General features: G+C 35.9%; 1 protein-coding gene across 1 annotated transcript in view; it reads left to right on the top strand.

Moving 5' to 3' along the window:
- The window catches only part of MALRD1 (MAM and LDL receptor class A domain containing 1), a 649,080-nt gene that overhangs the window by 117,110 nt on the left and 518,665 nt on the right, over positions 1-13,305 (top strand). The window contains exon 13 of the mRNA XM_006759937.1: positions 6,824-6,921. Coding sequence (XP_006760000.1) covers positions 6,824-6,921 — 98 coding nt within the window. The remainder of the gene's footprint in view (positions 1-6,823; positions 6,922-13,305) is intronic.

Raw genomic sequence — 13,305 nt, forward strand, 5'->3', positions numbered from 1 at the left:
GGGCAGCTTTTAAAATTCAAAGTGTGACGGACAAAAAAATTGTAGTTTTTATTTATTCATTCATTCATTCATTCATTCATTCCTCACCTGAGGATATTTTCCCATTGATTTTTAGAGAGAGTGGAAGAGTGAGGGAAAGACAGAGAGAAATATCAGTGTGAGACAAACACATGGGTTGGTTTCCTCCCGCATGGCCAGGAGGAGCCTGCAACAGAGATACATGCCCTTGACCGAAATGGAACCGGGGACCCTTCCATATGCAGGCCGACGCTTTATCCTCTGAGCCCAACCGGCTAGGGCCAGTCTTTCTTCTTAGAAAGGGCAAGTCAAAGAAATATCTCAGTCGCTGAGCCAACACTTTACCTAAGATTGTGTTTTCTAACCTTCAGGTAATCACTATAGTGTTCAGTCACAATGAGGAGGAAAACATACAGTGCTGGAAGGGAAAGGAGAAGGAATGGAAGTTTCCTGGGAAAGGCAGCAGGGTCAGCCTTACAGTTTCCATACCTAAGACCTCAGACTTCCAGTGCACTATGTTCTCAGGGCTTTGTGTTTATGGATCATAGCTTTTAAAAAACTAATATCCAGAGATTTTCTTCATACACTCCCATATGTAATTTTACATAAAAGATGACTGGGTTGACATGATGTAGCTTATCTTTTTTTAGTAAAACCTTGATTTCCATACCCTCCTTTTTTGGTTGGCTTCTACTTTTTCATTCCTAGCTTCTCTGTTAAACATCCAGCCTGTATGCATGGTAGATATGTATAAGTATTTTTGTGATTATTTTACCAAAACTGAGATCATATTGTAACTACTGTCCTTATATTGTTCTCTTCATAATAGATAGCTCCTGGCAAATCCTCTAAGTCATCATCTCATGTTAAAGTATAATTTAAATGCAGTAAAATTCAACCTTTGTGGTGAATAGTTCACTGAGTCTGAATAAGCCTATATAATTATGTGACCATCAGAAGATATAAAACAGTTATGTTACCCCCTCCAAAATTCTGCTAGGCCACTTTGTAGTCTGATGTGATTTCTGTGCCTTCATCAAATGGAAATGGATTCATACAGTGCGTAACTTTTTGAGTCTGGCTTCTTTCAATCCAAGCATAATGGATTTAAGATTCATCCATGTTGTTGATTGCAGTGGTAGTTCCTTTCTTTTTTACTGCTGAGTAGGCTTTCATTGTATGGATCAACCACCACTTGCTGTTAAACTCACCAGTTAAGGGACATTTGAGTTGTTTCCAAATGTTTGCTGATTATGAATCCTATATAATAAAAGGCGAACATGCAAATAGACCGAACGATGGGACGACTGGTTGCTATGATGCGCACTGACCACCAGGGGGCAGACGCTCAATGTAGGAGCTGCCTCCTGGTGGTCAGTGCACTCCCACAGGGGGGAGTGGCCACTCAGCCAGAAGCTGGGCTCAGAGCTGGAGGGGCCTCTCCTGACTCCGCAGCAGCACTAAGAAGGAGCAGTGAGCTGAGCCTTAACGAGTGAGCAGGCAGGCAGTAAGGAGTGAGGCATCCTGGACTGCAAGAGGGCACAGGGTGGGCTGAGGGACACCCCCCCTCCCCCAGTGCATGAATTTCGTGCATGGGCCTCTAGTATATTATAAAATTTGCATATAGTTTTTTTGTCTGAACGTAAGTTTTTATTTGACTTGAGAGCTCTGTCCAATGCTGATGTAGAATTAATGTTTTCTCTCTGGTTGGTGAGAAAAGCCTACCATTTCTAGCCATTTGTGAGCTGTAGCTGCCCCTTACACATGTCCCCCCTAGCCTCAAATGGTTTCCTCACATTCACGCTTTGGTTAGTTCTCACCTGGGATTTGGCAGGGCGTAGTGGGGACCTTTCTGCAGATCTGTGGAGTTCTCTCTGTTTGTAACCATCTCCTTCTTGGCACTCTGCCTTATAAACTCTAGCCACCTAACTGTCCCAAAATACCAACTCCATCCTTTCAATTTGAAGAGGCCACTTTACCCTTCCTGGTTCCCTGCTTCCTACATGGCAGTGGGTACTGTCTGGATGGTAAGCCGGGATGATTGTATGGCTTAGCTCATGTGTTACCCCACATTAAGAGATTATTATCTAGTGATCATGCATTTCCATTGTCCTACATTTGAAAACCGTTGTGAATATATATATATATATTCTGTCCTAAGCTAGCAATATATATATATATTGCTAGCTTAGGACAGAAGACTAAATCTGGAAGTAGAAGATGCCTAATTTCTTTGAACTGGCTATGCCATTTCCCCTTTGATTCATGGTATTATAATAATGCTTTTAAAATTCATTCTTGTACATGTTATCTTACATAGGGTGTTTTAAAAGTATTAGTTATCTGGGATTGAGACTTCTATATTTCCACAAAATATATGTATTTATATTTTAAATAAATATTGATAGGTTACTTCCCCTACAGATTTTAATGCTTAAATATTCACTAGCAAAATAGGAGTGAATATTTCCATTTACTTACCATAAATAGGCATTTTGTTCTCTTAAAATTTTCCTGTTTCTGAGTGTAAAATGATTTCTTATAGGTGTAAATGGTTTTTATATGAAACCTTTATTTGTATTTCTTAGAAAAATGATCTTTTCAAATATTTACAACTTCTCAATTTATATCTTCTTTAGTTTCTCTAAATAATACTTTATAGCTTTCAATATATAAGGTTTTTTAAAATTTTGTTTTGTATTTTTTTAATTTAAATTCTTTATTGTTTAAATTGACCCCATTGACCTCTCCCCAGCCGCTCCCACCCCCTAGCAAATGCCTTCACCCCCCTGCTGTCTGTGTCCATTGGTTATGCTTAAATGCATGCATACAAATCCTTTGGTTGGTCTCTTACCGCCCACCCCGCAACCCTTCCCTGCCTTCCCTCTGAGGTTTGACATTCTGTTCAGCGCTTCTCTGTCTCTGGATCTATTTTTGTTCATCAGTTATTGTGAATGGTAAGAGTTCTTTCGTTTTTACAGCAGTGTAGTATTCCCTTGTGTAGATGTACCACAGTTTTTCAATCCACTCATATGCTGATTTTTTATATGAAACCTTTATTTGTATTTCTTAGAAAAATTATCTTTTCAACTATTATAAACTTCTCAATTTATTTATCTTCTTTAGTTTCTCCAAATAATATTTTGTAGCTTTCAATGTTTAAGTTTTAAAAATATTTTGCAAACAAAAAACAGCAAAAAAACAACAAAAATATTTTGCTAATGTTTGTGTTGGGTTTTTTGATATTTTTATTTCATCATTGATAGTATTATAGAAATGCAATTTTAAATATTTACCTTATATCCAATGACCTTGTTAATTTTATTTATTATACGAATAGTATTTTTTATTTTATTGGTTCACAATTATTTTGTCTGTAAATAATGACAATTTTATTTTCTGCTTTTTAAATCTTAAGTCTTGTGTGTGTGTGTGTGTATGTGTATTTCATTGAACTGGCTAGGACTTCTTGAAAAATGTTGAAGCCCCTGGATCTGAGTTCAGAGTTTATATTCTTTTTACCCTTTATCTTCACATATACATTTTAATAGAATATTATTTATTTTTTAAATATTTGATTAATTTTTTTAGTATTGCATTTAGCTTCCATATGAAATTTCACTAACAATATTTTTATATTGCCATCTTTCCATCTAAAAATATGTTATCTCTTTCTATTTATCAGAGGATTTATAGTCTCTTTCAAGGTTTTATAATGTTCTTCTTATGTCCGTCCTTTTTTATTAAATTTATTTCTATGTATTTTGTATTAATGTTATTGTGAAAACAATATGTATCATCATTCTGTATCTATACCTTATTGCTATAGTTAATAAAAATAACAAAATATTTGTTTTCACTTACCTTACTATTAATAGTTGTCATTATTTAAAAAATAAAATTCCTGGGAACTTCTACTTTTACAATTATATTATTGGCAAAACATTAGAACTCTATTTCTACTTTTCTGTTATATTTACTAAATATACTATTTCCTTGATGTCTACATTCACTAGATCTATAAGATAATATTAGTTTAAGATAAAATTATCTAATATGATCTCTAATTAACATAAATCTATTTTCTCATTTTAACTTAACTAGTTCTGTGGTTTGCCATTTAGAATATTGTTTAAATTGGGTTATTTAATTGTTTTACTTTAATATTTCATTAAGTTATATTATTTGGAATGGCTGGTTTATCACAGTGTTTTCAATATTTGTTGAAATAAATCTATGATTTTACTTTTTAATTTGTTGGTCTAGCTGACTATGTTGCTAGAGCTGCTAAATTAAACAAAATCTTCATTCTTGGAAAGCTCTGATTGATAAGGAAATAATAATTTATAATAATAACAATCATCATTATAGTATTGTTTTATTCTCACCGAGGATATGTTTACTAATTTTAGAGAGAGAGGAAATTAGAGTGAGAGAAACTTCAGTTGGTTGCCTCCCATATGCGCCCTGATTGGGGATTGAACCCACGATATTTTGGTGCATGGGAAGATGTTCCAATGAACTGAGCCACCTGGTCAGGGACATATAAGTGTTTAATAAAGATTTCAAATGTAATCGATAACATTTTTATTAGACTTTATATCTCTGATCATGAGTGATGTTGCTTGATAGTCTTTTCTTTTCTAAATATATTTTTATTGATTTCAGAGAGGAAGGGAGAGGGAGAGAGAGAGATAGAAACATAGAATCATTGTTGGCTGCCTTCTGCAAGCCCACACTGGGGATCTAGTCCGCAACCCGGGGAATGTGCTTTGACCGGGAATTGAACCGTGACTGTCTATCAGTGGTTCTCAACCTTCTGGCCCTTTAAATACAGTTCCTCATGTTGTGACCCAACCATAAAATTATTTTCGTTGCTACTTCATAACTGTAATGTTGCTACTGTTATGAATCGCATTGTAAATATCTGACATGCAGGATGGTCTTAGGTGACCCCTGTGAAAGTGTTATTCGACCGCCAAAGGGGTCGCGACCCATAGGTTGAGAACCGCTGGCTCTAGTTCATAGATTGATGCTCAACCACTGAACCACACGAGTTGGGCTATAGTTTATTTTATTTTTTTTAATTCTTCTATTTTCTTCCATTCTTAAAGATATCTGCATGCATCATAAAGTGAGTCAGGGGGCTCTCCTTAGTTTTCTAAGACCTAAGATCCCTTGAATAATTTTGCAAATATTTGTTCTTTAAAAATTAAATAAAACTTAGTTATGGGGTTGTACATTTCTAGTAGACATATATATATATATTTTTTAAATCACACTTCCAGTTATTTTGTGGTGGAATCAATTTATTCAATCCCTTTTTGTCTTTTAGGTTTTGGAATTTTTGTGTTTATATATCACATTCTTTTGTTATTTTTATTTTTTAAAATATATTTTATTGATTTTTTACAGAGAGGAAGGGCGAGGGATAGAGAGTTAGAAATATCGATGAGAGAAACATCCATCAGCTGCCTTCTGCACACCCCTACTGGGGATGTGCCCGCAACCAAGGTACATGCCCTTGACTGGAATCAAACGTGGGACCCTTCAGTCCACAGGCCGACACTCTATCTACTGAGCCAAACCGGTTAGGGCTATCCCGTACTTTATCAAGTGTTTGTTTGAAATTGTACAAATTATTTTAAATGTATGAATATTTTTTTAATTTTTAGTATTTTGTTTAGATTTTTGAAAATATTCACTGGAGTTTTACCTGAACCTGAGGATTTTAAATGTGGAATAATTTTTTAAAATTATCTTTTCCTACTCTATTTCTTTATAGGTGAAACGTAGAGAATAAAATAAGCGTATACATACACTGTTTCCAGTAGTCTTAGGTTGGAATTTGGGAAGAGTAGTCCTCATGCTTCCCAGTTAGCTTCAAGTTTTAAAAACCATATAAACTGTGTTCTATTTTCTTCACTCAATACTGCTAACTTGCAACTTTGGGTATTTTGTTAAACATATGGAGGTATCTATAAAATAATACATTTAAATACCGAAATCCTTCCATTCCTGTGCAATCAGCATTGACTTGTATCTAGAAAAATCACCTTGTGAATGTGATATTTTCCAGTAAAAATGGTTGGCTTTCCAAGTTGCCCATCACTTCCTGCTTATCGAAGGGCAGGATCAGACCTTGACATTGTTCGGAATAGCCTTTCTTGTAAATTTTCAATATTCAATGACAACTCCCCCCCACAGCAGTTCAGATGTGTGAGCTTTTGAGCAGCTAAGCGATGTTATCCCCCCATACATTTGCCATGAGCACATCCACTGTAGTTAAAATCTATAAGCAGTTATTTTGTTAACGTTCAGATTAGATCTTTAATTAAGCTTTCATCCCCACTAGCACAGACCACAATGTCAAACATGTAAGCCCCAGGAGGAACCAAACTCATCCCATAGACTTGTATCCTTCAGTACTTTGTGAAAAATCTTAAAAATAAAGCTCTCATCGGAATTTCTTAAGGGCATATTGAGTATCTAATTGTAAAGTTAGAGGCTTCATTTAATTTGATTTCAAACTCTTATGATGTGAGTTAAGCCAGTAAGATATTTGTTTACAGGATTAGTTCAAGAGCTTGTTTTTAATCAATTGTATTTTATTTTAGGTGCTTAATGTTATTCATCTGAAAGTGCTTTTAGTTGTTTATAGAGTTTAATGGTAAATAAGTAAAAATGTAATATTCTTTATTTAATTGGCAGTTGAATGTTGCAAGGATAAGATACTAGGGCGAGGAACTGCTACATGTACTACAGTAGAACCTGCATCTATATGACTTTATATTTGTTTTTGCAGGATTGTTTATTTATTTGCGGGCACATCAATTGCCGGGAGTGGCCAAACTTGGAAGTCCTGTTCTTACAAAATCACATACTGCCTCTGACCCATGTCAGGTAATTTACTATTGGAATTTCCATGGGCCCTTCTGTGGTTGTAAAGTGTTAGGCTTGTGCTGCTCATGCTAGTAAATGTCTGCTATGTTTTACCACTGTTTTCATGATGCATCGAGAGGTTTATATGAGTTATTTCAGCATGAAATGCCATGTCCTTCCAAAAGACCATTTGCAGCATAACTCATGCCATTCCTTTTTGGGGGAGGATACTAAGGAATATTTCTATCATTTTATATTATTTTACACAATTCTTTCATTAATGTAAAAGCTGTGGGTGCATGTGTTAAAACTGCTTTTTATTTTTTCCAATAATGTTAATTGAGTAAAATAAATTTAGTTAGCCCTAACTGGTTTGGCTCAGTGGATAGAGTGTTGACCTGCAGACTCAAAGGTCCCAGATCCGATTCCAGTCAAGGGCATGTACCTTGGTTGCGGGCACATCCCCAGTAGGGAGTGTACAGGAGGCAGCTGATCCATGTTTCTCTCCCATCGATGTTTCTAACTCTCTATCCCTCTCCCTTCCTCTCTGTAAAAAATCAATAAAATATATTAAAAAATAAATTTAGTTAAAAATGCTTGTTGAAAGAAAGTTGAAAGGATGGATATATGCAGAAAAATAATTATGTTTTCTGAAATTTCATTCTTTTAATTAATTTTCCTGGAACCAGAGCAACACTGACCAAGGCATTAGAATACTCAATTCATTTCAAAAGTACAATAAAGAAAAAAGCTGAGGTTTGGGATCAGATAGATTTGGTACAAATCTCAGTTCTGCCACTTTTTTTTAGTATATGTGCTGCCGAAGCAAGCACTCTGCCACTTTTTTTTAACCCTCACATGAGGACATGCTTAGAGAGAGAAAAGGAGAGAGAACAAGAAAGAGAATGAGGACGAGAGAGAGAGAGAGAGAGAGAGAAAACAGTGATCGGTTGTCCTCCATACATGCCTGACCAGGGATCAAACCCATAATGCAGGTGTGTGTCCTGACTGGGAATCAAACCAGTAACTTTTTGGTGCACGGGACAACGCTCCGCTAACTGAGCCCATCTGGTCAGTTTTGGGAAGTTTGTTGAATCTTAGTTCTTCCACAGATTAAACGCTCTAGGTGAGATTCAGTGTCTACACTGGAAACCTTCATATTAGCATACCTTCTTCACATGGTTGTAAATATTAAAATGTGATTAATCACCTAGCAAAGTATTTGGCACAAAACAGGCATTCACTAAACATAAATTTTCCCCTTTCTATAAAACTAAAAACTAAGTTAGATGTTTCTCTTCAGCTTGTCTTGTTTTCATTCCTTTTGAGATTTCTGACATCTCTCTAAGCCCTTAGGATTTCAGCTTATTTTTTTTCTTTAGTTATCTAAAAATAATGAAGATATAATACTGCCACACACTAAATTCATCACTTATAAATACAGTTTATAGCACATTTCTAATAAATAAATTACATATGATATAGAGATATAAATATATTATGTTTTCAGCTTGATAGAAGCCTGAGAGGGTCCACTGAACTCTTAGAAGGTGTTCATCCTTATTTCTTTTTTCTTGTTCCCTCCTCCTTCTTTTCTGTTTATTTCTCTGTGGGAATTAGGATTAAAACAACTACCTGGACTTGATTTCCACTTCACTCAGCTGCACCCTACACTCATCTTTGCTTTATTTTAATTAAATCCTATGTAATAAATACAGTTGTTTCTCTGTTTTGCTATTTTGTTTGAGAATTCCTGGAGATTTTGTGCCTTCAAGTAATGCAATCCCTATTATTAAATACATTAGAGACATTGGATACAAAGGGATAAAATGTATTAATTCTACCTCTTTTACAAAAATTTGAACACAAACCTTAAGAGCTTATTAGGAATTTCTGAGACTCACTGAGAAAGCATATTTTGTTTTTCATTTTCTTTTAAAATATAATCCACCTTTTCCATTGTTGTACTCTGGTAGCCATTCATTTTGGTCACTGGGATTGTGTTTCAATTTATGATTATTTCCACTTGAGGACATTTTTCTCTACGGTTACTTACATTGGAAGCTTAGCTGTGGGAAGTTATTTAGGTGAGGACTCAGGGAAAGCAGTGGACAGTCTAGATGCCTGATAGTTTGTCTCTCAGAACCAAGTCCTCCACCTCCCAAGGCCTCAGATACTGATTCAATCATTTGCCTTCACTTTTGGAAAAGTGAGGGTGCTTCAACAACGTTACAGACTGTTAGAGAAGTGTTTGTTTTTCCCATTTTTTCTGCATCTGCTTTAATCTTAATAATCTTGAGGTAGAAGGAGGAATATTTGGATTACTTTATAGTATGTTCCAGCTTAGGATATAGTATTAGACTGTTAGAGAATGTTATTTATAGTCTGAGATACACATAGCTAGTGTTATCTCAAAAAGGAGTATTTTAAGAATATAAAATTACTTTTTTATAAGTCTGTGGCAATGTTAGATTATTCCATAAAAGTTACAGAACAAGGGAACAAACCAAGTTCTTATCTTCTTTAGTAATCAGAAAACCCGGCTGATCTTTCTAATTTGAACATACTGATTATCTATTCCATATTACACATTGTATTCATGGAAGAGCAAATGTTCTTCATTATAAAATGATAAAGTGCGGCAGTGAGATAACCGGGCACTTTGTATGATCAAAGCCTTCATTTTATAACATTTTATGATCTTTTTTCTTACATAATCATATCAGGCTAATGCAGTGAAGAACATGTTTCTTTTTTTTAAAGAACTTTAAAAGAACACAAAGCTTTCTTTTCTAACAGCAGACTTTTAAGGTTATTATGAATTATTACCTTATACATTATATATGGCCAACACATGGTATCAACATGCGCAGTTGTTCTGAGTTTATTCTTGTTCAAGATATGGATTTTAATTTAAAAGCTTCAGACCTTCCTTCAGTCACTGGTGGGAACTTGGCACTTTTCTCTTCAATAGCCAGGAGATAGGACAAACAGAACATGTGGGATCCAGAAGCCACTATTCCTTATTGGTACTGAGATGCTGTTACTGTTTCCAATTAACTAGGAAATATCAAATATGAGGGGGATTTATATGGATTAATATGTTTTGAGTTCTATTTGAGTTACTGTACAAAAGACAAATATCTCAGTTTTAGGATTTCACAATCAGATACAGGAAGACATAATACAAAGTTTCTGCTTCATATATATTTGGTATGTTTTTTAAAAATTCATAAGTAAAAACATGAATAAAGAGGGCAAAGATAGATGAAGCAAGAGTGGGATGGTTCCAAAACAAAGTGATTCCGGGCCAGGCTACACATTCGCATCTAAGCGTTTCAGCAGCCCGTGCAGAGAAGACACACCAGTCAGCGTGGGTGCAGAATGCAGAATGTAAAAAGCAAAACACAAAACAAAAATAGTTCAGAGACTTCTCCCCTGAATGCTCCCAGCAACACCAATGTAAACATTTTTTATCTGATTCAATACACACTTAGTGCTTGCTTACCTACTCTGCGCTGATCACAGTCCTCAAGCTGGGAACAAACAGGGACAACCTGAGCACATGCTGGCTATAAAGGTGGAGTTTAGTGAGGGACACCGACAGCAGTTCAGGAGTAAGTGCCACGAGAAAGTGAACACAGTATAATAATAATAACCCACTTATAACAACTCTCAGTAAGTTTTGAAAGGCCATGTCTTATAATGTTCCTCAAGTAGAGTGATGAACTCACATCAAAGACAAATTAAGTAAAAAAGCAAATATGAAGTGGGACTTGGAATGGCGCAATCACACTTTGTTCCCTGATTTTCTTTAAATCCAAGGATAGATGCTAGAATATGTGATGCATTCTAGGGGACGTAACAGCTATGGGGGAGGCATTGGGCAGGTACTCTCCACTTGTGTATGATCAAACGCATGGAGGTTAATTGGTTAATGAGAAAAACAGGTTACAATTTACTGACGATTCCTAGCTTCCACTTAACCTTGTTCAGGTAAGGACTGCACATGCAAAAGATACTTATAACTAGGAGTCATAAAAATCACTATAGTAACGGTTAGTTGTTTTTTTTTAATTTATTTGTGTATGTGTGTAATAAATAATCTTCCTTTTCAATACAGACTTACTGCTAGCTGAATTTTGAGGAGATAACTTGTTTCCTTTTTTTTTTTTTTACTTTTTGTCTTGCAATTTTTATTATTCTAGATCTTGAAGATATAGAAAGTGTAGCAATACCAGACAGGGCCCGATTTGATTTAAAGCAGAGATGGCAGAGGCAGCTGACTGTTGGAATACAACTGAGAAAGGGCGAGAAGAGAAGACAAGCAGCTCTGAGATAGGGAAGTAATAGGAACAGAGACCATTGCAACGTTGAGGAAAGAAGCAGAAAATATGAAGGATAGAGTTTCAATTGGAAACAGACCAAAGGCACGTGAAACAGAAAACCAGCAATAAGGAAGAAATCATTTTGGATTTTTAAATAATGCCCTGTTACAGCTTTCGGAGAATTAAGTGCCAGAGAGCCTCGTTAGTCCTGTGCAGAACTGGCCACTCCTCCGGGGAACATCTCAGGGTGCCTTCAAACCAAAGAGCGAGCGGCTCCCTGAGGTTATCCACTCTCCAGCCTGGTCACCCACCTGCACTCAGTCACTAGCAGAGAAGTCACCTAAGATGTCCTTTCATTTTGTAGTAAAATTGAAGATTTGATATTTTTAAACATATAAATAATATAAAATCACAGAGTACAAGTAAATACAATAAAATAGTTTAAGCATTATTATTCTCTCTAATTTGCAATGAAAGGAACTACTGTTCTGCAAGCTTTTTAGCACACGAAATTCTCTTGAATACAGTGATCAGTCACACTATATATATGAGACGTCCCTTAGTGAAAACCCAAGAGACATAAAACCAAGCTTTAAATGTTAACATTGACATTGTATTTAACTGCTTTTTACTGAATCAGGCATGAATCAAGAAAATAATTTCCTCTAACAATGACAAGCAGTAAATAAATTTTAAATGATCGGTGTAATTGTACATGATTTGCAGCTCTATGTAGTAGTACTTTCCGTGATGATGGAAATTTTCCTCTGTTACATCCAGTGTGGTAGCTACATACAGCTGCTGAACAAATAAACTATGATGAGTATAATAACTAAGAAAAGGATTTTTAAATTTTGTTTAATGCTAATTAACTTACATGTAAGTAGCCACACTATTTTAGTACCTTGATCATTATGTGCATTTTACTTATTCATTCCTGTTCTTTTCACTCTCCTCTATAAAACTCTGAGATGTGTAAGGACACCTAATATCTGTACATTTTCTGACACAGAGCAGCAGCTTCTTCTTCTTCTCTTTCTCCTTCTCCTTCCTCCTCTGCCTCCTCCTCCTCCTCTTTCTCCTCCTCCTCCTCCACCTTCCCCTCTTTCTCCTCCTCCATGTCCTTCTCTTCCTCCTCCTCTATCTCCTCTTCCTCCTCCCTCTTCTATCACTTTATTACTAATATCTTCATCCTCAACATCACTATGACCAACCTGTAAACCAACCCTAAGAGACAGAAATGATCATCTCTATTTTCGTTCCTCTCTTTCTCTCCCTCTTCCTCCCTTCCAGAGTTTATACATATTTACTTAAGTACTGATGATAACAATCCACTCATTCCTTCCTCTTTTTTCAGTACTTATTAACTGAATACCCACTGAAAACAAATTACTGTAATAGGTTCTGTGAGGAATTCACAACATGCATCATCATTTTGAGTTCATGTCTTGGTGTTCTACGCCTGGTGTATATCAGATCAAGAGCCACAGACCTTGCACACTTGATGAGTGCCTGTTTCAAACCACAGCTGTATTAATAATTTTTCCCATGCTTTCACCCTTACCGATATTAAAAGTGAAAAGGCTATAGAAAGTTTCTTGGTCTATAATAAATTCAAGAATTCTCCTTAAGTTTCTACAATGCCAATTATGTTAAAATAGTAAATTTCATATAAGTTCTAATCCATTATTCTTTTGAATGTGAATCCCATTGGTTCTTACTTGTAATATATTATTAAAATAACGCCACACTGGTGATGTACTGAGTGACAGTTTGACAGCTTGGAATTCTGATGGGGCATGCATTTCTCTTTTATAACTCTGTTCCTTACTGCTCAGCTCACTGCACCTGTCCTCTGGTTGGGAGGAACCGTGGGTGTGCTCCAGACCATGTCTGGTCCATCTTGCTCAGTCCCAATCATCCAGACCCCAGCAGCAAGCTAACCTACCAGTTGGGGCATCTGCCCCCTGGTGGTCAGTGCACCTCATAGCAAGTGGTCGAAGGGTCAGACACTTAGCATATTAGGATTTTATTATATAGGATGATATAAAAGGCTAAGGGACCGACCATACGTCTG

Source organism: Myotis davidii, unplaced genomic scaffold, assembly GCF_000327345.1.
Source record: "Myotis davidii unplaced genomic scaffold, ASM32734v1 scaffold376, whole genome shotgun sequence".
NCBI lineage: Eukaryota > Metazoa > Chordata > Mammalia > Chiroptera > Vespertilionidae > Myotis > Myotis davidii.